The sequence below is a fragment of the Falco peregrinus genome, chromosome 1 (assembly GCF_023634155.1).
Source record: "Falco peregrinus isolate bFalPer1 chromosome 1, bFalPer1.pri, whole genome shotgun sequence".
In the NCBI taxonomy this organism is placed as follows: domain Eukaryota; kingdom Metazoa; phylum Chordata; class Aves; order Falconiformes; family Falconidae; genus Falco; species Falco peregrinus.
In genome coordinates this window covers 75340843-75365613 of record NC_073721.1, presented here as the reverse complement: position 1 = coordinate 75365613, position 24771 = coordinate 75340843, and the positions used below count along the sequence as shown (strand labels likewise).

The following is a 24771-nucleotide window of genomic DNA, read 5'->3' as shown; positions in this document are numbered from 1 at the left end:
GCCGTTTCCAGTCAGTGAGCTCACAAATTAACAGAAACTCTCAGTATTAGTCCCAAAGAGGTCTTGTACTTCATACTATTAAATTTCATCCCTTGTATATTATTCTAGTCCTTACAGTCATCTGGGTCTTCCTGGATATTGCAGCCGCCTTCTGCGTTAATGGTAGATGTATTTTTTGATGTTGGCAAACTCAATCATCACACTCTGGTATCTCCATATAAGCTTATTAATGAAGTTATTAAGTAAGAACTGTTTAAAGACTGACCCTTGATAAGCTCCACTATTCATACTCTTACAACAGCACTTTCCCTTTCAATGACACTTGTTATCTTCCTCTCTTGCAAAATAGTGCTTTCAGTAATTAGTAAGCATTGATTATCATGTGCACTGAATGCACAGTCATTAGGCAGGAGTCCTGCAGAAATAATATGTTCATATTTAGGTAAGGACTGTCTAATGATGCATATTTACCTACAGACTAAAGTGAGGATTTATATAAATCTAGGGATTTTTTTTAATAATCAAAAATGTCCTTTTCTGCTGTACTGACACTATTTGCAAACACTAGTTGAATCTGATACATAATACTAAGAGGTATGGAGTATTAAAATCAAGATTTTTGCTATTATTAAGGCAAAAGGTTTTGTTTCATACATGGTGGAATATTTTTGATGTTTCATTTTGAAAAATCATACCCTGTTTCGTTACTGAGCTAAATTAAAAACAATTGAAAAGACCCAAATGTTACCTAGAATAATGAATAAAATTCTTAGTGACTCACAATGAATGATTTTTGGTGAATCCAAACCAAGAAAAACATATCTTGAGTAAAAAAAAAAAAAAAAAAAAAAAAGAAAAGGTCTTTTGGATTGACATAAAATTAATGTACTTTCTGATTGTTTTGATTTTGCAATGGAACTGAAAAAAATAATTTATTTAATCCACCTCTAGTTTTTAGGCAGCATGAATTCTGGTCTCCTCATATGCCAGCCCCATCACTTTGCAGGTTTATTGTTCTCTTAACACAGTTTTTTCGGGACACAATTTAAAATTAAATACCGGTGTGGCAGAGAAAACTCTGGTCTTAGAGTTCAGATTGTGTCACACTATGCACAAGCATAAATTCTGGAAAAGCTTGGACTAATGGAGGAGTGATAATGCCTAAAATGTCCCCAGTCTCTGCAAGAATGCATTTGATGTAGAAACAAACACAGTCCCATGTGCATAAACAAGCCTGTAGTTCTAAGATGAGGACACAGAAGCATATGTCAAAAGCCATACCATGGCTAATGCTTTTGTACTGACCCCCAGAGAAAGCTGGGAGAAGCTTGAAACAAAGATAAAACCCAATTATAGGCAAGGAACAATGCTGACATAGTGGGCCAGTGGGGAAAAAAATAAGTCAAGGAAAATTACCCCAGAAACTATTCTAACACATACATATGTCAGGAATAAAAAGTTGTTCAATGAAATGGAAAAATAAATGTTGTATGTATCAGTTACGGATTGTGTACAATATAGATCAATATTTATTTGAAGGCATAAGATGTCATGTTGTTTTGCATGATTAACTGCTGGCAGAAACATCTATTGAACAAAAAACCATACAGATTTGTTCATTATATACTTAAAAAAAATCTGTTTCTAACAGATACTTTATATGTCAGAGTGATCCCATGTACCCTAGCAACCAGGATGTTATTGAAATTCTACATACAAGTGCATGAGTCATTTTAAGAGATGTAGTAAGTCTAATAATGGATGTTTAATGAATGGTAGAATCAGTAAGCTATGAGCTACGTTTTATAGATGTGCAAAGATTGGTAAGTTAATTTTGTTCATAAAGATGCTGAAAGGATGAATATCGGTGCAATTTTTTTTTAAACAACATTAACATTTTCTTTGTTCTCAAGTTATTTCCCATATTTATAATCTGAAGCTTTTACACGGGAAATTCACTTACCTCAGTTGTAAGGATTTGTTCTAAAAGCATACATTCTATCTCTCTCACCCTGCCCAAAACAAAAAGAGTCTTCTCTGCTCCACATACAGCTGTGTGGGTTCAAGTGTCACGTCTAAGTCACAGAAAAGATCCAGGCAGTATATTTTATACACCTTCCCTGACACTAGTTTCCTGATGCTTCAGCTCTGGCCTTCCATATACAGAGGCATTACCGTTTTTTTAAAAGATGTGTTCTGTAGCACAGTTTGCACAACGTGCTGCTTCAAAGATCATCACAAGGCATTTGGGGACACCCCCCCCCTGGAAATAGAATTAAGCCCGAAAGTAAAATTTCTTTCCACCTAGGGGGATCAGAAAAGGTCCTATTTCATGACAGTACTGTTGCATTCATTACAAGGTTGAATCCCAGCTACTTGGGATTCTTTCCTAAGCAGCAGTCTAAGTACAAAATAATCTATTATAGTCTTCAGCAACACATGATGGAAATGTTTGCTTAAGTAAAAAGTAAAACCACACTTTTTTTTTTTTTTTTAAGTCTTGCTTGAAGTACCTGATGTATTATATAAATGCAAGGTTTGAGGCTGAAAGGAAAGAGCATTGATGTATTTTAGAATGATAGTTCTTACATTCCTACCACAGACAATATATTTGCTTCTCCTTACTATTCTGACCTCTACTCATCAGCTTAACTGTACTCATTGCTACTGTTTCATGCTAATTTGCATAGAGATCAGTTAATGGCAGCTTAGAGGTTTTTTTTAGTAATCGGCCGTTAATTGATGATGTGTATACTAGTCATATCTTGTCAAAGTTTTTTATGTTCAAATTCCTTTGATGAATCAGGAACACATTCTGGCTAGTTATCAATCAGGTAGGAAAATTAATCCAAAGTTTCTAAACATTGTAAGTTCATGAAAGAGAAACAGGCCTTTGTAAACACACTGTACATAAGAAGGAAACCTGAAAGGAGGAAGGAGGTGGCTTTGTCAATATAAAACTTGTTACTGATTTAACATAAACTGATAATGATGGACATCTAATCCAAACTAAACTCAAGTTTCACTCAGTGTTTCATATGATTTGCACAGGCTTTGTGGGATCACTTGCATTAGCCCAAAGCACAGCACTCATTTGTTCATTCAAAATGAGACTTATGTCAGTTACAATTAAGCCAAGGATAGCTTTTTTATAGTTCAGAACCCTTATTTATAATATTAAACTTGAGGCACAAATCCATTATTTTAGTCTGTGCTGAAGGAAAAGCAGAAGTTAACAGCAAGAGAGGTGATGTGAATGAAAATCTGGCACTTTTTCTGATGTAACTGAATCTAGGGTGTGGTGCACACTTACTATCTTATCATAGAACCCATCCCTTGGTCTGTTTACAGTAAGGTACTGAGCAAGCCTGGCTTTCATAGCCTTTTGAACTCACTTAAAAAAATCTGCTACAGTTATCAGCACTTGCACCACCAGCAACATCAAAACTAGACAGAATTTCTCAATGTAGCTTTCATTGTCAATTTAGAAAAAGGAGACAGTAAGAAAGACCATTATTCACTCTCGGGATCCTTGCATTTTCTGAATAGCCAAAGAAACAAGTACTTTAGAGAAGAATCCTTCAGAAGATTGCTTAAGAGTAAAAGAAACTAGTAAGTTGGATTAATTCTTCATAATGAGTAATTGATTTTATTTTTTTTTATGCTTTTAAAGGATTCAGAAAAAAGATGTACCAGATTAAAATTGTTTAGAGTCAATAAACAAATCCCCTGTAATCTGCAGGAAGTTTTCAAAAAGTTATCTGTGAACAGCTCTATTTCTGGTGTATTGGTGACTGAAGTCCTCAGATGTTGTTCCTATTCTGATTAATTATACCGTAATCAACAAGAGGAATGCTGCATTATGTATTAATTGATTTTTAGAGTCTTTCATGGGCATCAGCATGCTAAGCACTGTAAAGACAGGGACAAAGTGCTTGCTCCTGCCTGACTGAACTGTGTCTAAACAGGCAAAAAGGGAAATGAGAGAGAATTTGACCAAAATTATGCAACTGACTAATAGCAAACAAAAGAAACAAGATTTCCTGCATTTAAGCCCAGTAAGCAGTGGATCAGGCTGCTTTTTGCCCTGTAAAACTTACAGGGAAAACTAAACACTGCACTTTTTCTCTTGCTAGAATGTGGATACCGTATTGGATTAGGAGACAAAGTTTTGAGTTCCCTGGGTTTGCCTCTCATTTTCAGCCTGGTTTCCTAAGGAAATGAAACTTGTGCAATCATGGTGGGTGTGTAGGGGCGCCTGGCCCGCGTGTTCACATGTCACTTTTGAACCTCCTGGCAAATTGTAGCAAACTTGGACACAAAGTACTGGTAATGTAATTCAAAGGTATTGGTCCCAAAGGTAACGTAACACAGATGTTGTGAAAATAGGGGGACAACTGTAGATACCAGACTGTAGCCTGGCGGCAAGAAAACTAATGTGATAGAAATCATACTACTTTAGTTTTGGTGTTAACAGAACCACTCACTGACCTCTTTACTTAGGTTTCAGAGTTTCCCTCCATATTAGGAAATTTATTAATTAAAAACCCAACAACAAATGCAATTTCCTGAAACAATGCAATATTAGGAACTGGAGCTTAAAGGGTGAAAGCCAAATACTGTACTATTCATAATAAAATAATGAACTAGAACAACTGCTCAAGCATGGATGGCGTGTGGATCTCTCATTTCAGCCTGCGGGTATCATGTCTTTTTGAGCCACATCCAGATTTCCTCTGTGCTTCAGAGGGTAAAACTGGTAGTAGCAGAAAGCCCTGCTGCTGGATTTAAAGGAAGAAGTAGGAAACAGAGATGAAAAGTGGGGTGAAGTTATGTTCAAGATTGAGACTATTTATGTTATTGATTTCAGACATTATAATTAGGCAAGGTCTATTAAAAAATATCAGTGTTGGCAAGGCCTCATCGAGGCTCAGAGAAGGCAATGATTCAACTTCGAACATTAGGATATGCAGTTTGAGTATCTGCCTCATGTTGGAAGTTATTTACTCCTTTACAAGAACTGTTCTTCCTAGCTGGTGAGACACCCTGCCAAGAGTGTGCAAAGGAAGCTGGAGAAAGGGTATATATGTTTCATTTGAGTACTGCTGAGCAGGTCAGAAATTTTATTTCCCTTTTTAAAACAAGGGTTCCAGTATCATTCAATTTTCCACCCTCACTAGTGTGAGCAGCCTTCAACCAAACCAAAGCACACAATTTCCACTGCGTCATACACCTTACTCAGCGTAAGCATAAAATGGAAGGAAAGCAGCTGAAACTCTAAGATCTTTTTACATGGGATGTGCTACAGAATGTTTTTATTCTGGTTGCTATAGTAATGAATACAGCTGATTGCGCAATCGCTGCAATCACACATATAAAGAGGTTGGTACTTTCAAATGGTAGCTATACAACTGCAATGCGAGAAAGTGATGCTATCAAGGAAAGAAGGAAGCATAAGTCAACAGCATGCTTTATGACATATTTATTGGATTATGATGACCTATTTGAGAGAGGAAGGTTGACTCTTGGTTAAGATGCTAGCATCAGATCTTTGACATTTCAATTCAGTATTTTGCTCTTCCACAGCTTGCTTTTGTGACCTTGACCATGTCATGCAGTTCAGATCCAGTGAAACACAGTGTTAACTAAAAGTTACGAGCAGTAACAAGCAATTTTAGGTTCTTGGCCATGGAGCAGAATCCAGAACCTTAAGTTACTCGGACTGACAACAGGCTGCATTCTGAACTGTGAGTAGCTGAACACAGTTAACAGTAATTGCTTCTGAGAGATCATATCTTATATTACATCATCTGAGGTGCATAAGTGGTCTTTGCTGAGAGGAGGCACTTATTCTTCTTGAGGTTCTGGAATCTCTCCTCAAGATATATTCCCTTCAAAGGGCAAGGAAGTCAACACTCTGGTTTTGTATTGTATTTAAATTCAATGGCTCAGATGCTAGGAGCCCTCATAGACATGCTCTCACTCGTTATATCATTATATGAGACACCTCGGTTCAATTCCTTCCACTGTCTGGAAATTAACATCTTACCCCCCACATCTCAGTGGAAAAATGTCTTAAATGCCAGGCTGTAGGACATTTAAAAGGGAAGGGTGCTCTCACTCTCTCCCGTTCAATAATGAAAGAACCTTATGTATACAGGGAATGCACACAAGAAACAATAACACAGCCAACTACCAGAACACTTTCTTGGGAAGGGAAGAAATCAGGTTCAGTTTCTGTTATATTTAATACTAAGTAGTCCTTGGATCAAGCTTTTCAAGCAACACAGACAGAGGAGCAAACAGCCTACGGATTTTGATTGCTGGGGGCTTACTAGCCTGTCCTGAAAAAGAGCTTTAGATGCCACCAGATTGAGGAAGCAGCTGTGTTGAGGTATTAAGAATTTTAACTTGTATCTAAAGAATTTGGAATACGAAATACTCTATGGACTGAGATATCAGTCTTGCTGAACAGCTGTCCATTAGTGAAACGTCAATGTTGGTAGTTCCCTACGTGCCCCAGGTTCTGTGTGATTAACTACATCAAAACTGTGAGAAAATCAGAAATAACCACCATATGGTTATAGAAGAAAAAAATACAACAGACAAATATTTAACAAAGTTAAACAGCTTCAAATTAAAAGATTCCTTTAAGCAATTTTTCAAAGTATCAAAAAGATTAAAAGAATTAAGCTTTCAAAAGCATAGTATTTAAGCCTTTAAAAGAGAGCACAAAGACTTCTTATAGTGGGAAAGTTTTGTTGCTTTTCAAAACATTTTCCATAAACTAATTGCAGAACACTTTAAATAATTGTCTTGTTAAATAATTTGTCTTGTGGGAGTAAAGAGACAGATGAGATACAAAGAAATAAAGAAGGAAAAGTAGATACCTACACAACAGATAGAATGAAGTTTTTTACAAAACCGGCATGTTTTGGTCTATACATAAATGGCAGAAAAAAGAAACAGAGAAGGCATGTGATTGAGAGAGGCTTGTTAAATAGCTGGGGTGACCTACTGAATTTCCTCTTACGCCTGATGTTTCCAAAACCACTGAGATTACAGTTCAAGGAACAGGAGAATGAGGTAAATGATGGAAGTAGTGATGAGGGAGGCAAACAATGCTTGAAAAGGTGGTTACCTATTAACTTGAACTGTATCTATGTAAATACAGGCAGTGAAAATAACAGAGAAAAACAGAATTAAAAATAAATGAAATAACTCTTTCAGTCCTGTGCAGTATACCTAAGCATGTTTTGTAATATACACAGCTCCAAGGGAACAACTTCCTACAGAGGCATGTTAAACATTAAAATTGTATCTGTTTATCACAGCATCGTCACCACAACTATTAGCGTAGCACATCTACATGCTTGCCCAGCTTCTAATGATAATGAACAATGTTGTAGTCAGCATAGCACAGGAATGCTTCCCACTGGTGGGTTAAACTGAATCTTCAGTAACTAGTGCATAAATACACTGGCTGTTGGAGAAATCATAAAAGCTAAGTAAAAGAGGTTTAAGGTTCTGAATCTCAACCAGCAATTACTTCTACAGGGTGCTACTGTCTGTTTTTTGCCATCTATCCTGCCAAAAAGCTGAGGGATCTACAAACCTATTTTGTGTAAGAGTTTGAATTATTTTTTCATTGCTGCAACTACAGACTGGACAAAAGCACTTTTAACAACTTGTCTGTTTGAACACAAACAGTTCGCACCTTGTTAAAATAGTGATTGAATATTGGTAGAATCTGACATGTCCATTTAAGCACAGTTTTCCTTCTTTATTGTCATTTCTCTCTACTATGGAAACAAGCATTAAACTTTTTTGTCATAATACAACAGATTAATACATAATAAAACAATAATAAAACAGATATTAAATAATATTCTGTAACTGATGGTGAGAATAATAGCATTTGGCATGTTATTAAAAGTGATGTAAAACAATCTGCATTAAGAATACTAGTTACGTTACTCTGACTCATTAATCACACAATTCATTGACAATATTTTTCCCTCCTCCTCTTCGCTTTCTGACCTTTTCAAGATAGATCCACTAAGATTAAACCCAAATTTTAAAATGTGTTTGTATTTGACAAAAAAATAGCACTCAACAGTTTGGGGTTTTTTAACCTGTGAGTCACCCTGAACAAACATTGACTACCCTTCCTTTCAAAATTCCATGGGTGTGATAAAATAGGACAGGTAGATAGGAGAGAGAAAACACACCTAAACAACCACTTTTCAGACAGAAATAGAATTTCTGACTTTCACTACTGCATTATTTTCAGGTTGCCATAAGACTTCACTGTTCATGTTTATACCACAGGATTTTAGAGGCTTTTAGAAGTGTTAAAGAAAAGTACTGTAACTCTTTTTTTTTTTTACAGATGATTGAAGGGGCAAAATAAAAAGCTGCAAACTAAAAATATTGAAAAAGAACCTTCCCATTGAGGCTACAAAAAGTCTGGATACTTTACCTAACCCTCTTGTAGCCTGACTACAAGAAATCTTAGCACTAAAGGCTCTCGGCATATCTTGACAACTGTGCATTGTTTTCTAAATTAGATGTTCACAGAGACACCTATAATAAGTAACTGAACCTAACTGAATGAACTTGGGCTAGGGCTTTGCAAGAACCCTTTAACATTGCCCCTTGAGGAGCTCCTAATTTAAACCATATTAATTTTCAGCACATCAATCTTCAGCCTGTCCCTGTTTGGCATTTTAAAATAAGAGTGGGTTTAAATGATGCTGAATTGGTGCGTAAATACCTTCAAATGATGTCATGGCTGATATGGTACTGAATATTGGTTTTGGTATGTATATATTAGCAATTACATTCTGTTCAGTACTGCTATAGCTACTGTCCCTGATTAAAACTGAAGCTGGCATTAGATAATGCTTCTAATCCAGAAAAGGGATGGTAATGCTTGACAATATTGCTATTCTGAGTGGTCGTTTAAAACAGGAAACAATAGACATTGTTTTAAAGCTGGGAAGATAAGGAGGTATAAAACTAGGAGAAGGAAAAGATCTTAGAAGTTCAGGAAAACTTGCGTCATTTTAGGTCTGAGTAATTGACACTTCCCTGTATTCATCTGACACCTAGTCACAATGAACCACAGATGAAGATGGCCCATTGTCTCACTTAAAATTTTCTTGATTGCATTCATCTGCCTGATCCTGTTCCCAACACAATTTATTGCATAGTGTCTATCAAATCCACCAGACTGAGGAGCGGGTTTTACATTCCCTTCATCTAAGTAGAAGCCCGATGGTATCAACACAGGAGTATTACGTATTCTCCTATAGAGTCTGAGCGTAGTTTTGCTGGTGCTTTGGTCACCCATCTTTTGAAGGTATTTTCTGCATTCATTCTTAATAACTCTAAGAACTATGAAGACTGACCAGTGCATTGACCTATCCTGATATTTTTCAGGGACAAAGTAGAAATTCAACAAAGGACTGTTGTGTGTAACAATTTTTGTAAGCAGCTTGGTAAAAAATGTGATTTTTTCTAACTAGCTCCAAATATGTTAAGAAATACCAGTTCAGTTCAACTGAAAAGGCATCAGATAAATTCTTCAGTCAACCACTCTTTCTTCTGCAGTACATGTGGAGCAAATAGCCTCCAGGTCAAGCCATAAGTCTACAGACTAATTGAGAACGAGAGAGCACACGAGAGACAAACAGAATCCCAGAAAGATTAATATTTCCCTTCATACGTATGTGTGGCTGGTAAACTTACCATTTTCAGCTCACAACTAAGACTATTTTTTTTCCTTTTAAATACTGATCGACTTACTGTTAATTGTTGTATCAATAACAACAGAAGGCAGAAAGCCCTTGGAAGGCACTGCTATTATCTGTAGCTACACTGCCTTTATTCTCAGCCCTGTTCTATTTCTTTCTGACCCCCCAGCACCAAGGGCTCCAGTGAGTTGCTGGAATGGGTTTGAGAGAAGATGCTCTTCCTCCCCTCTTCTCCCACTTCCTCTCTTCCCCAGCTGACTCACATACTGAGCATACTGAAAGAAACAGAGAGAGGGGAAGCAAAACCTGTTGAGAAGGGAAAAGAGCATTTCCCTTAAAACAGTGCAAAAGGACAGTTCCTCAGCAGAGGAGGAGCACAGGCCTTTTCTCTGTGGCACATCATGTCCACCTACATTTTCAGCACTCAATCCAGTGTTCAGTTCAAATCAGCACAAACCTGCAATTCAGCGTGAAATCCCCTTGGAAAAGTTTCCTCTCCTGCAGATGAGATCAGAAAGGGCAGAGAAACTCTACTTCCTACACACCCACCTCCTGTGAAACCCCTGTGATTACTCCTCATCTCACCTCACCTGCCACTCCTGCTTCTTCACACAATCCCTACCACTGACAATCACTGCAAATAACAAGGGCAAAATCATTAATACTGGCCTTGAACACTGCAGCAGTAAAATTAAAATTTTGTCCTCTCAGTTTGGAAATTTTGAAGCAGCTCTGTCAGAAACAAACCACATCCAAATCACATCTACATTTCCTACCAGCTTGAAGGAGCGCTGTAATATTTAGCTGCTATGTGCTAAACAGAAAAAATCTAAGTAAATATTACATTAAACAGAAAAAGTAAACCACTTCTGTGAGCCTAACTTTCATCCTGCAATACTTCAAAGGGACTGTTATATCTACAAAAAATTATCTGCAAAACTACTTTTAAAAGGTTAAAACAATACACTTAATTTTCTAGTGAGTGGTGTCTTGCCTCTTGCTGCTGACAAACAGATATCCTGTGGAGGAAGTAGCTAATCACTGCCTCCTTGGAAAATGTTTACAAAGGGACGTTTGGGATGATGTTATCTACATCCTGTTTAAGTAGCTGTTTTGTTGTTTTAAATGAGATGGTGAACTGAAAAGAAGCATTCTTAGTAGCATTGTTACACTTTTCCTTTCTGTATCTTGAGTCTCACTGTTTCTGGACAGTAGCTATGCTATTTCAAGGGTACCAGCTGTTTTTCACCTTATCTATCCATACTTTACACACATGCATTTTAAGAAACAAGGTGTTGCAGCATGGTTGGGGTTTTGGGGAGAGTGGGAGGAGGAAGGGAAGGAGATTAATTTTTGTGCATTTTTTTTAAAAATCCATTGGTAATTTGTATGTACACATAAACATCCTGATGACCTGCATCAAAACTGATCAAGTATGTCAACTCTTTTCTTTCTTCTTCCTCTTCTGTTCTGGATCCTCCTCTTTTTTCTTCTTTTTCTTCTTGTGGTTGGATTCTGAGCGGGTTTCTGGGGGGATGGGATCCTCGGCGTGGCTCTGTTTGTGCTTGTTCTTCTTGGACCATAAAGGAAAAAAACCTATTTCACTATGGACTACTGGGGGTAAATAGAAGTTATGGTGACAATGCCCTTGAACTCAGTTATGGTAAGTAAAAGTTTTTATCTTTCCATGATTCCAGAATTAAATGTGGCTTTTGTTTTACAGATACAGAACACAGATTTCAGTTAGCAATACCATTACCTTTTACTGCATATTGCAATATCATAATAGACCCACTGTGTGGTACTTCTGAAACTGCTGGACATTAGTGCAAGGTAGGCAGATGATGCTTATAGGCAGATGACCAGTGCTTACTGTATTTCAGCATTCACCTAAAAAGGAAAACATCAAAATCTTTAATCAATAGAAAGGCTGAGGTATTGTAGGACTGAGCCTTGAAGCCACACAAATCAGTGTACTATACTTAGAAGAATGCCACCAGCTAGTAATATTTTCTGACTTACCAGACTTGATATTTTCATATACTATCAAGATATATGTTCATTGCTTTTCTTACCAGAACAATTAATTTTATTCTACTGTTATTTAAAGTCTTCCAGATTAAACCCAACAAAAATCTAACAGTTTCTGTTACCCATAGCTGACAGTGCAAGACTGTTGCCAAGCAGCAGCTTGCAAATTATCTGTACAAACAACTAATGATAAACTTAGACATAGTACTTAAAGTAAATTTTGGACTCTCTGATGACTTTAGGGAGTCCCTTAGGGACTCCAGGGTGAAAATAGAAGGAGAAATTATGTTATTAATAACTATGAAATACCTAATTTTTCCCAGACTGGCTCACTTCATCTTGTAAGATTTGTCTGAAAAGAAAAGAGGAATTTGACCATTTTCGGGGGATTTGTCTCTGCTCAGAATCCCAATCGTGAAACTCAGGCACTGGTGCACTGTATGCACTGCCTGATGCTTATATCCATCTATCAGTGTCAGATTTCCTGGACCAAATGTGAAACTTCTAATTTGGGTTGTAAAATCATGCACTCATGTATACTGTGCATCATTGGAATATATGAGCACTTTCACAAGCATAAATGCAATTATTTCAGAGCATTACTAAGCAATTGGATAAATTCTCACCAACACAGCTGTAAGTCAAGAAAAGACTTTATCAATCAACTTTGTGAAATACAGTGAGATTGTTTTTCCAATTTAGAAAGGGAGGGCAGACACACAAGGCAAAGGCCACAGAAGTTGTAGTATTCAAAATGAGACAATGAAGACCTTTTTTCCAAAATACTGATCAGCATTACTTACTACTTTGCATGACCAAAGCACATATTTTTATTTAGTTTTCATTAGTGGATGCTCTGATTTCTGCAATTTCTTCAGGTAAAAGAATGCCCACTAAGCACTAAAACCCAAGGAATACAGTCAATAGTAGAAAGCTCTTTTCAGCATCATTACTTGAAGGGCAAGGAACTCTAGGAGAGTCTATAGAAGATGTACAAGCAGTCTGCAGTTATCTCAGCCATCAGACCACAATCTTACTTCTACAGTGCACTTACTTTAATGACTACAAGCCATCTACCATCTGTAACCAAAGCAGTTGGAAATGACGACTCCCATCAGTATGCCTCCTTATTTGCCCCTACTACATATCCATACTATGATCTGAATGGAAGCAGAGGTGCTATGAAAGAAATTGTATCTTGTTTTATACTTGAAGGCAATCCATACACACAATGAGACATGAATGCCCTAATTTTGGACTAACAATTCTTCAAGGGGCATCTCTACACGGTAACACTGTCATAACTGCAGTGGCTTAAAGACACTGTCAAGACAAGATCTGTAGGTAGAGATAATGCCTTTTATTAGACCAACTACTATAATATAGGTAAAAGTACACAGATTTCCTGATGTTGCTATTTTTTAAGTTCACTAAAGATTTCAACATAATTTCCTACAAAATTCTTGCATTCAGTTTGGGACATTGAGGTCTGGATAGGTGGACAACTAGATACCCATCTAGTAAAAAGCTGCTTGAATGCTTAGGCTCAGTAGCGCAGGGGTCTGTCATGGGACCTGCCCATTTTAACAGTTCCCAACAGTCTGGGGGAGGCGATGCAGTGTGCTCTCCTCAAGCTGCACCCAGCCTCAAACTGGGACAACAATTCAGTACACTTGAGAGCAGGGCTGCCATCCAGAGGGACCTAGACAGGCTGCAGTAATGGGCTGACAGGAACTTCCATGAAATTCAGCAAGGACAAATACACAGTCCTGCACCGGGGAAGGAAGAGACCCTTGTACCAATGTAGTCTGGGGACTGACCAACTGGGGAGCAGCGCTGCGGAGAAGGATGTGGACGTCTTGCAAGGCAGCAAGCAGCCATGAGCCAGCAGCACGCCCTGGCAGCAGAGAAGGCCACCAGCACCCTGGGTTGTATTTACAGGCACAGATCCAGCAGATCGAGCGAAATTATTTTACCACCTTGAGTCAGCACTTCAGACTGAGTCCAGTTCTGTGCTTCCCAGTACAAGAACAACATTGACAAACTGGAGTGAGTTCACCAGAGGGCCACTGAGATTGTTGCAGGCTGGAGCACCTCCCCTGTGAGGAGATACTGAGGGAACTGGGCCTTTTCACCCTGGAGAAGAGATGGTCTCAGCAGGGGTGTAATAGCAGGCTGACTGTACTTCTGAGAAGGTCATTGAGAAGGAGCCAGGTTCTTCACAGCAGCGTATGACAGGAGTACGAGAGACAATAAACTGAAACAAGAGAAGATACTGATTGGATATAAGGAAATATATTTTTTTATCCACGACAGCAGTCAAACATTGCAACAGGTTGCTCAGAGAAGCTGTGCAGTCTTCAGACTTGAAGGCTTTCAAGATCCGACTGGATAAAGACCTGAGCAACCAGGTCTAGTCCCACAGCTGGCCATGCTTTAAGCAGGAGCCTGGACCAGAGGTCCCTTCCAAACTCGATCATTTTTTGATTCTGTGATTCTCTGCAGAAACCTTCTTCAAGTCTACTCAAAACCTTGTCTTTTTCTAACTGCCAGTTGGTCTGATAAAAGATACTGCCTTTACCTACAAACTATGTTTTGCCTATAATTTCCAAGACTAAAAACCACAGATGTTCCATCAAGTGGCAGCACATTTACACCTACATGGTTCGTTACTAGGACTGGACTCATTCAACCCATCCCACAGACCTTTGGCATTTGAACTGACAAAATGACTCAGTAGCTGTAATGCTCTGCCTGAGTGTTCACTGAGAGCGGTGGGGAACCCATGGCTGGCAAATAACCTAAGAAATGCTCTGGCAAAATCTAAAACCAGTGAGACTGGGGTACTCCATGCTCTACTCTAGGTTTTGACAATTTTCCTGAGCTTTTCCTTTTCCTCTTTCATGAATTCTAGTCTTGTTTCTTTTCTACCTTTATAAGCTCAAGGCTGACAGACATTAAAAGGTTTAACAGAAACAGCCTTTATAGAAGAAATGTTAGTATAGAGGTAGATTGGATAGGTAGACCTGTTAGCAGCATAGCTACTATGTAAGATGTCTTGCACATAACGTACATAACCTATGATCCTTAAATGTTAAGGAGGCAGTTGGTGCTGGGTGCTCTCAATTCTTTCTGTTCTTGCAGAAAAGCTGGAGTCTCAGAGGTACCTTACTGACAACCCAAAGCACTCAAGATTAGTCGAGTCTTCTTCAACCTGACTTGAAGATCATGTTTAAAAAGAGATTTACCTAATTTACTATCCACTCTCTCAATCTTACAGTCTTACACTTTCACATCTCATTCTGTAATCATGAGTATGAGTTTTATTGCTTCCCACCTACAAATGAAAGCTGTAGTTGTCCAAAAAATCACCTTACAACATGCACACTGAAGGAAGATACTTGTGATAAAGTCACAAAAACTAATACAGTTATAGGTCACATTGCTTCAGAAAGTAGAACATTCCATTGCTGGGCACTATGGCAAAGGTATGTCAAGAGAAAAACTGCAAGAGCATTACCGTGATCTGATAAGTTTGATGGGGTTATCAGACCAAAACCTTCATTATCACTACAACTTCCTAAAGATAGAAATATTTCATAGATTAGTGAAAGCACCCAAAGCCTATGATCAAAAATTTATGACCCAGGCTTGGAACAAGACAACAGAAATGCTCTACTAGCTGTAATAGAAATTAACACTCACACCAACAAAAACTGTTCTAATAGTTACAGACTTTAAATAGAACAGGGAAGTACATCTAGATGATGTCTTAAATAGGGCTGCTGTTCCTACTAGCTGATCCGACAGGATAACCTTTGGAATGTCACAGCTCAGATGAAAGAGGTTTTTTCATATGCAGTGGCTAGCAGGCCCTCACTGATGTCCACTTGTTAAACCAAATGATTTGGATTACTACCTAGTTTGCTATAACGTAAGTTCACTTTTCATACGTGACTCTTCATAGCTTTTAATTTGCTTTCTTCTTTCCAATTCTGTTAGCAAGCTTTTCTCCTTTTCTGAATCGCTTCCTACACTAGATTGTCTTGCTTGCCTTTCTAATGTTGTCTGCTAACCCCACCATGTAAGTGCCAAAGAAACTTCTCATTCATGATTCCACAAGGACACCAAAAAGTTTTCAGAATCAGGCTGTGATTTTACATAATCTATGTAAAATAGATCTAAGTGAAAGCTACTGGAATAATGTGTGGTCTTACACTCTTGCCATTGTTTGATTGTGGCAGCAGTTGAGATTATATGATTGGGTGGTGAAATAATTAAAACTGTATGGCAGAACATGTATAATTTTTAGTTGGGTGGAGTCTTTTGCCTTGATTAATCTTTGTATGCAATTCACTCTGTGGTTGTACAAGCTCCTCTAGTTGGCCCATTGTAAGGGGCACGAATATGGACCCAGGAAAGATGGCAAATTACATGAACTTAAAGTAGATACAAAAGCACAGAAATTATTTTCACTCTCTTCAAGGCCAAGCTACATTTGTGGACTTGCACTAATTTGTAGGGAGAAAGGCATATCCTGAAGTACAACAGAACTTCACAGATCCGGCTTGCACTGAGGCAGCTGGTGTCTTCACTTGGTTCCTATAGTAAAATCTAATTTATAAGTTACTATTGTTGCAAGATCTTCCAGGAATCTGAGCACAGCAGTATAAAAACATCTGGCTGGTCATGTTCCCTCAAGAGCAATATGGCCCATCCTCGCCTTCATCATCCTGCAACTTTGATAGCGTGGCTCCTTTGAATCATAAGTTATATTTTAAAGTAATCATCTACTGACTGAAGCTCTGAGAACAGTAGAAATATCTTGCCTTTCCACAGAGCAAATCTCTGATCCTCTGTGGACACAAAACAGGCATGAATCTACTTTGCAGTAGGAGACCATTTCATCTGAAGAATATCACATTCAAGGATCAGTATGTCAGATTGCTGTGTAGGCATGTAAGTTTTTTTATGAGACTGCGTACTGTAAGATTTACATACGGATTACCTTCTGACCACAAAGTTAAGAGAGTATTCTTCCTGGCAACCCTTGAGTTATTTGTGTTTATATGTATGCACATGAACTTCTCAAGGAAAATGTGTTAAAGAAAAAGCAAAGATAGCTGGGATGAACTTCTCTGAAGTAGAATTCAGCCAGGAGACTGGCTTAACATAATAGCTACAGATCAATATCACAGACCGTGTGACCTGCGGTCTTGGATACATATTAATGTATTTGTGTATCTGTGACCTTCAAGCTCTATGCTAGGAATGAGCTTTAAACTTACTCATAAGAATGTGACCTGCTGAATCACCAATGTGATTTCCAGAAGTATGTGGGGTTTTTCCTTTTACCTGGAGGTCTTTGGCAAAGCAAAAGCCAGGTCTGAACAGCTCCTGTTGTGATAATGGTAGTTTCCACTGCCTTGGAGAAACTGCCAGTGAGCCGTGTCTGTCCTTGGATCATTTTGGAGACCTGAAGAGAAACGTGCCCTGGTGCTTGGCAGAGAATTACTCAGAGTACCTGAACGTTACCAGCTAGTCTTAATATCAAAAAAGCAGTTTATCAAAACTGCCTGGATCTTGGTGTGGGGCACAATGGCTTTATGATGCCGAAGTCATTTTTAAGAACATAAACTGAGCTCTCAAAACAAGCTGTTGACACCGCAGCAGCGGCGCCCCGTGACGCACCGCTCTTCTCCTGGCCCCTTGAGCGTACCTCTCCGCAAAGGGCCGTTTGGTTAAACTGAAAGTTGCAGGATGTGGGGTGAGTTTGCCCTTTCAGATTTTCTGCCTGGTCACTTCTCCGGAGCGGAGGAGCTGCCAGCGTTGCGTCGGAAGAGCTCTCTGAGACTCCTAATTATGATACCGGGACCATGAAACGGCGCGGTCCGCATGCCTTGCCCCGCGATCAACCCGGAGGGACAACGTAAGGTGCCCAATAAGGCCAGAGGCTTTCAAACAACACCCGTCGGTGCGACCGCCCCGACTCTGTGCCCCGGCCCAACCCGGCGCGGACGCTGCGGTGCCCGGGCCCCGCGCCGCCCCTCGTGCCCCGCGCCGCAGCCGCCGGCAGGTACGGTGGGAGGGGCCGCGCCCGCCCCCCCGCGCCGGCCATTGGCCAGCCGGCCAGTCAGCGCGCGCGTGGGGCCACCCCACCGGCAGTCACATCGTCACCCCGGAGGCGGACACACAGGTGTCCGGCAGCGGCCGGTGCCGTTACAGGCCAGCGCGGCCGCGGCTCTGCTGCGCACGTACCCCCGCCCCGCCCCGGCACAGCCTTCCCAGGTGCCCTCGCAGCGGCCGTCCCTGGCCAGCGGGGCCGAGCCCCGGCGGCGTAGCGAGCCCCGGCGGCGTGCCGAGCCCCGCAGCGCAGCCCGCCGCGGGGGGCCTGCCCGGAGGGGAGGGCCGGCCCTGTGGCGCTGCAGTTGTGCCGTGAAAAAAAAAAGTTTCGGCGGCTTTGGAGCCCGGCGGCGCGCGCAGGAGAGCGCGTGTCGGTACCTGGTAAATCCGGTGGCTTCAGAGAAGAGCAGCCCAGCTGCTCAGAACTTCCTTCTGCCGATAAGATCTTCGCCTGCGCTCGTCACGGGTGGCGGCTGCCGCTGCCCCACTTGAGCAGGTTTCAGGCTCCTCCCGAGGCGAGACGGGGAGCGGGAGCGCGGCCAGGCGGGAGGAGGCGATGCGCGGGGCCGCGCCGCTCCCCCTGCCTCCCCCGCCCCGCGCAGCCCCGCTCCCTGCGCTGCTGGCGGAGCCGGCCGGGCGGCGGAGCCGCTGCGGGCGCCGACATGGGAACTCTAGGGAAACGGAGAGAGGACCGGTGAGTCCGCCGTTGCCGTCGTGTTCTCCCGCCGCGGCGGGCCGGGGCTCAGCCGCGGGGCAGGCTGCGGTGGGTCGCACGGCACCGCGCCCGAGAGCGTGAGGCGCGCCCCCGGGGCGCTGGGGCTGGCGAGGGCTCCCGGGGGGCGCGGGGGCGGCAGTGCGGGCGGACGGGCTCCGCGGGGGCCGGCCGAGGCCCTCCCGGTGGGAAAGAACTGGGCCCAGGAGCGCGGGGCGGGGGGCGCAGGGGGTAGGATTTCGTGTCACCCTGGGGAGCGGAGGTGGGCGCCGGGCCGGCCCGCACGGGCTGGGAAGAGCCCCGCGTTACGGCCCGGGGGGGAGCGGCCCGGCCCCTGCCGGGCTCCGGTTACCCGCGGCAGCGGGGTGCCGGGGGGCGCCGGGCCGGGGCGCCAGCCTGGCCCCCCCGCTGGGGTGTCGGCTCGCGTTGGTTCGCGGTTGCTTCCCCGCGGGCCCGCAGCGTGCCTGGCAGCGTGGGGTGCGCGTCCCCCTCGCCGCCGCCCCGGCACAGCTTCAGTCCGATTTTCGCCTCAAGTAGCTGCTGCAGCGGGCTTGGTTCGAAGAACAGTTTCAGACGTGGCGGCGGCGGCGCGTTGCCTCTCCAGCGTTGCCTAGTCGGCCACAGCGTTACTGTAGACTTTTTCTGGGGTACGGACACTGAAGGTTCTCTATGCTCGGTTATGAAGACCAAAAACGTCTTCTGCCGTAACTTCTACTTAGTTGCTACTGCATTGTTTCGGCTCCTCAGCCTTGTGCTGGAGGGGCTCTGGCATGAAGTTAGGAGAGGGGTTTAAGCTTGTGGAAAGAAACCCCTGAAAGCTGATCAGGCCCTTGCTCTTTTTGTATGGGAACAGGAAGTCAGATCACAAAGCTGAGAGGGAAATTTAGAGAAAGGGGGAAGGGAAGAAAACATTCTTGGCCTAGCCACTGTCAGCACAGCGGCCGGGGGCTGAGCGGGGGGCTGAGCGGTGGCCGCCCCGGCGGGGTCAGCCCTGCACTCTCCTGACCTGGGAACCGGGGAGGCCTGGGGTCAGCGTGGGAACCGGGGAGGCCTGGGGTCAGCGTTGGGCTGTGAGTGACATCATGTGCAGTTTTGTGGCTATCCCAGCCTTCAAATGAGGCAGATTTAATGTAAGGCTTGACATTCATTGGGATTATGTAGGGTCTAGTCTGTCCTCATAAGGTGTGCATACCTCCAGCTTCATCCAGGAGTGCCCATACGAGGATGTTTGTGTCTTTACTTTCCCACCTGTATGTAATATACACACTGGATACATTTCTATGCCTTTTCTTCCCAGGACTGTCAGTTTATTGATAAAGTCTTGCATGGTGTTCCAAGAAAAGTTGCATGAAAGCTTAAGATAGTACCTTAAAGATGCTGGAGTCACTTCTTTAGGAAGACTGTGGAGTGTAAATTGTCCCTGAAATAAACCCAAGTTTTATGGATACAGGAGTGGTTGTTGCCCTTTTGTGAACTGTGTGGTTATACTCTCAAGTCAGAGTCTGAAGAGATCCTTGTTATTTGTAGGGAGTAATGTTTCAGCACTTCTCATGGATATAATAATGTGCCTGTTTACAATTTTATACAGAATTATGAATTTGTATGAAAACAATGAGCTGCCTTTAATGTTATTTGTAAACAAACATGTTCTTGAAATCTGAGATATTATATGATCAAAACACAAGCCTAAAACTAGATACGTGCTTTATTTGGGGCTCTTTTACCTTTATTATCAAAGACATTAATTTAGTCATGTATGCAATTTTAAAACAACTTAGTAGGAAATAATAGTATAGAACAGATGCATATTAGCCTGTTTTTTAAATTGTGAAATACTCCGCTGTAAGCTTGCACTGATATTTTGTTTACTTAATAGTGTTTTTCCAAATTAAGTTAATAAAGCTAGTCTTGCATTTTTCAGTGTGCATAATATTTGATTATAGTTATATTTTTTTTTTTCTCCTTTACTTTTGATGAGCACACAAATGTGTGGTGGTAGATTACTGCTGGTTACTGTTATGTAGTTCGAGGGGGTTTAATGCTTGTGCTGAAATAGTGATGTAAACGTAACTCCCCAAAAAAGAAACGAGGCTTCTGGTAATTTTGACAGATCGTTCAAGGAGCTTTATAACAGTGTGCTCTACAATCCACATTTAGCAGAAAAAAGAGAAGTCACTTCTGAGCAGTCTCTGGTGTACGTATTAAGTGGGAGGGTTATGTCTTTCGGCACCGTAGCTACAAGGAATTAATTGCCTTTTAAATCTCTCCTCCTTTTCCATGCAGCGTAGAATTTGCCACTCGATCTTCTTGTATTTACTTCACTATTGTGCTTTCTTTTAGGCAACCTGCCCAAGCATGCAGCACTGCCCCTCAATCAGCACTTGAGCTGAAGCAGATCAGTCATTGTCCCAGCCTCTCAAATCTTACCCAGGTCACGATGGTGCCATTGGGGCATTTAGCCAAAGGGGCCACTTTGGAAGATCTTCTTGAAACCTGCATTCAGTCTTTTGGTGAGTGTCTGGAGGTTTTTATAATCATACTAATTTATTTCTATCCTGGCTTTGTTTAGGTCACTTACTAGTGAATGACATTGAATTATCAGTGGAGTAGAAAGATGTAACTGAGAATTTTCTGTGCTGTAGGGGACTGCATATTTATAGGTTTGTGGATCTGTTTATGCGTATGTATGTAATACATTCCAAGATATTAGTGTGACTGCTGCTTTTTCTTGAGAGTAAGACAAATGCCAATCATTTATACTATGTGTGGTTTTTGTCATTCCTTCAAGTACTGGTTTGGTAAACTTTAGCAAATAATCATTATATTTTGCATATTGCAGAATATTCATATAATGTGTGTAAACATTGTGTTTATATTAAACATTTTGAAACGAGTAGGGCTATTTTTAAATTAAGTGAAATAACATTAGATTGCTTCTTGCATCATCAGTATAGACTTAAAGTTGCTTCTCTACAAAAGAGAAAGAATCCAAATAAAAATCACAACCGTATACCTTTTTGAGCCTGTCAGTTATCCATTTGTCTTTTTACAATAAGAACTGTAATATACAGACAAGCATGACCGTTGCCCAAGCCCTACATCCGTAGTTTCCTTTTCCAACTTTTTCTTTAGTAAACATGTTTGTTTTTTATATTTTTAAAATACATTGGTACTGAAGGCACTCAAAATGATTCTGAATACTTTGCTTGTAAGTAGTGCATCTGTTTGTTAATGCTGTGTCTTCCAGTGTTATGAGATATTCCCAAAGCTTATGTGGTAAAGTCTTAGTTGCAGAGTAGTCCTTAGAAAATAAATGTACTTGAACACCCACTAATAATTAATCTGTATAGTTAAATAGTAACACATAGTGCTGATCTAGTTAACGCAGGAGATACTGTATAAACAGTGGAATCTTTCACATTCACTGGAAATGCTTTATAATCAGAACATGCAGTGAAATGCATGTCTGAGTAAAGTTGATGAAACGTGTCAGTAATGCTTTGTTTCTTTTTGGTTTCTTTTCTCCTTCATTTAATTGTTGTGAAGAACATATCCACTGAACAGCTATAAAGCCCTAATTCCTAAACAAATGGTGATTCATATTTTTATAAGTTTTGGTTCATTGTGAATGAGATAAGACATCTAAAGCATGTGTAAGACCTTCATACAGTTTTAATATTGTGACTGCTTGACCAATATTAATGTGTCCACATTTTCATGAAAAAATTATGGTGATTAATTTCAAGTAGTATAGGTGAAGCCCTGAATGGGGGATTATTGTTGGCTTGATTATTTTAATACTTCATGCATATAACAGCATACACATGTTCTCAGATTCCTGGGCATCCATATGTTGTAAGGACTAAGGTGACAATAAAAGCAAGTGTACCTGTCCAGTTCAGCTGTACATGCATGTGAATCTTTGCAAAAGGTTTCATACTTCAGTTAGAAAATACACCATAGTCTGCTAAATAGGGTTTTCTTGAACTTTGACAAGTGGTGCGTAGGTCTAGCAAAGTGTTTATCAGGGAGTTTGAGAAGGGGTGGGGGTAGAGAGAAAAATGGTGGAAAAAGAGTGTAGTTGCTGAATGATTACAAGTAAATTGAGTGACTGAATGTGTTTGTTCCTGTGCGCAGTACTAAAGTAAAGCTATCACCCTGTACTCTAATAGTTCTATTCAGACGGAGGTTATCTCTTCAGTCTCAGATATGCTGACCTATAATATTTTGTATATTATTCTAGGAATTCATTAATGTGATCTGAGCAAGTTTTATTTCAATACTAAAAATACAGAAACCCTCAAGACATAAGCACAGATTTCCTTTGTATATTCTAAGTTTGCTTTCTGGAAAAAAACCCTCTTGATTAATTTGCTGTCTAGAGTTAAGGAGAACAATAGGTAGTAGACAGAGATGATGGTGTGTCACATTTCAGAATAGATACTGTATCATGTTAGTATTAGCAAATAGCAGTTTAATATTATGTATACAATTACAAATACAATTCCTATATAAAGTATGCAGCTGAACTTATGTTCCTGGACTCAATATGTAAGTTTTGAAAAAGCAAATAATGTGTAAGAGAGGCTGCTGTCAACAATGGTGCATAAGGGGAAGTTAGCAGCCTTTTGCCATATATGCAGTTGAATATCACAAGAAGGTATTAAGAATTAATACACACAGCTGTGAAGAACACTAGTGTAAGTTACTTATCCTAATTATGGATAAGGGGGAAAAAATGAGAAAGGTGGGTATGCAAAGTTAAAGTTGGGGTGAAAAGGCGAAGCTTTGCCACCGTGTTGTAAACTGATTCCAGGATGTTTTGTAGAAAGACAGGTTTTGTCCAGAGAGCCAACTTAATCCAAAACTTGCTCCTCGCCTCCTTTGAGTAAAGATTGGATCTTGGCATTAGTGATATTATCTCTGGGTCTACAACAGTGCTGGGCAGAAGGTGATGCTAGAATGTGGGCAGAATAGGGTAAATTACAATGGTGGTGGTGTACTTGCTAATTTCAAAAAGTAAAGAGGTGGGAGGCTTTTCATCTTTCAGGAAAGACCAAAAGCATATTCAGTGTAATTAACTTCAATACCTTCTTTGGGATAATTAGTGTGTGCTCTTTCACCTCTCAAATTTTGTCATCTTTAGCTTGAACTGATGAATGATAGACATATGCTTTAGAGACAGAAACAGTGAGGACCATATGAGGTAGGGTGAAGTCATGTAGGTGATCACTACATTTGAGAGATCAGCATTACATCAGTGTTTATTCAATAACATGATGAGTAGGAGATGCTGAAAGTAGAGGTTTCTTCAAGTCTCATCAAAGGTTGCATCAGAATAAGTAAGATGAATCATCCTGCAAATGAATTGTGAAAAGTAAAGGCAGAAAAGCCAGGTTGTAAGTTAGGGCAAGAGTTCAGGAAAAATAGCATGATAAGAGATTGAAGGCAGGAAGTGACTTAGAAAGGAATATTGATCCTGAGATTAGGAGGTTTGTAGAGACTTGAAACTGGCTGTCATCAGTTTAAAAATAAGAGATGTGGTTGTACAAGACAGTGATTTAAAACATGTTCTATATGACTTGGAAGGTCTCTCAACATTATAAGTAGCTACAAGGTGCTGTTACTGCTACGATCTGGATTGACAAGAAAAGCTGTAGAGCTCAGGTGAATGCATCACACGTGATTGCCTTAGAAAAGAAGGCGAAGTGTGGTGTATAACTGGAACTCACAGTATCTTTTAAAGATTAAAAAGTGATTGTGTGGAAAGAAAGAAAAGTCATAATAGGGAAGTGGAGGAAAAGAGAAGTCGAAGAAGGGAGGAGAGTGCATGAAGAGGAGGAGCAGGAGGTAGGGTAAGATTATTGAAAAGGCGAGAAAACACAGAGGCTGTAGAAAGGTTAGACTCAGTGAAAGCTCTCCATCAGAGAGGTTAATTCTGGATAGAAAGGTCATAAAGAGAAAATTAAAGGTAGAGGTTCAGCTGGCAATAAGATGGCTGAGGCTGTGAGTTCAGGGAAGCAAAGAAAGAATTAATAGATCTTGGCTTGGATATGACAGCTTCAGGAGGGAGATAATTTATTCTGGAGGAAATCTTCATTAGTGACTGTGATTCTGGAGTGGAATTGTAAGTAGAACAGTGACTTT

The 24771-nt window shown here is 40.7% G+C and overlaps 1 protein-coding gene and 1 long non-coding RNA gene across 4 annotated transcripts in view; one reads left to right on the top strand and one right to left on the bottom strand.

The window, feature by feature from the left end:
• Window positions 1–7122: 7122 nt before the first annotated feature.
• Window positions 7123–18428, bottom strand: LOC129784871 (uncharacterized). Of its 2 annotated transcripts, XR_008748069.1 has the most exons (3): window positions 18291–18428; window positions 13610–14046; window positions 7123–11648 (listed from the first exon to the last, which is right to left on the bottom strand). It is a non-coding gene; the product is annotated as an uncharacterized LOC129784871 (long non-coding RNA). The 2 variants fall into 2 exon arrangements; XR_008748066.1 differs by lacking the exon at window positions 7123–11648 and having other exon boundaries at window positions 12427–14046.
• Window positions 18429–18472: 44 nt separating this feature from the next.
• RASGRP1 (RAS guanyl releasing protein 1) overlaps window positions 18473–24771 on the top strand; it is a 42618-nt gene continuing 36319 nt past the window's right edge. The window contains exons 1-2 of one of the 2 annotated variants that reach the window (XM_055809847.1): window positions 18473–18606; window positions 20965–21134. In XM_055809847.1, the coding sequence (XP_055665822.1) occupies window positions 18575–18606; window positions 20965–21134 (202 nt within the window). In that variant the 5' untranslated portion in view covers window positions 18473–18574. Of the gene's footprint in view, window positions 18607–18909; window positions 19272–20964; window positions 21135–24771 lie in introns of those variants that run through there. The other variant, XM_027782681.2, reaches the window with a different exon arrangement.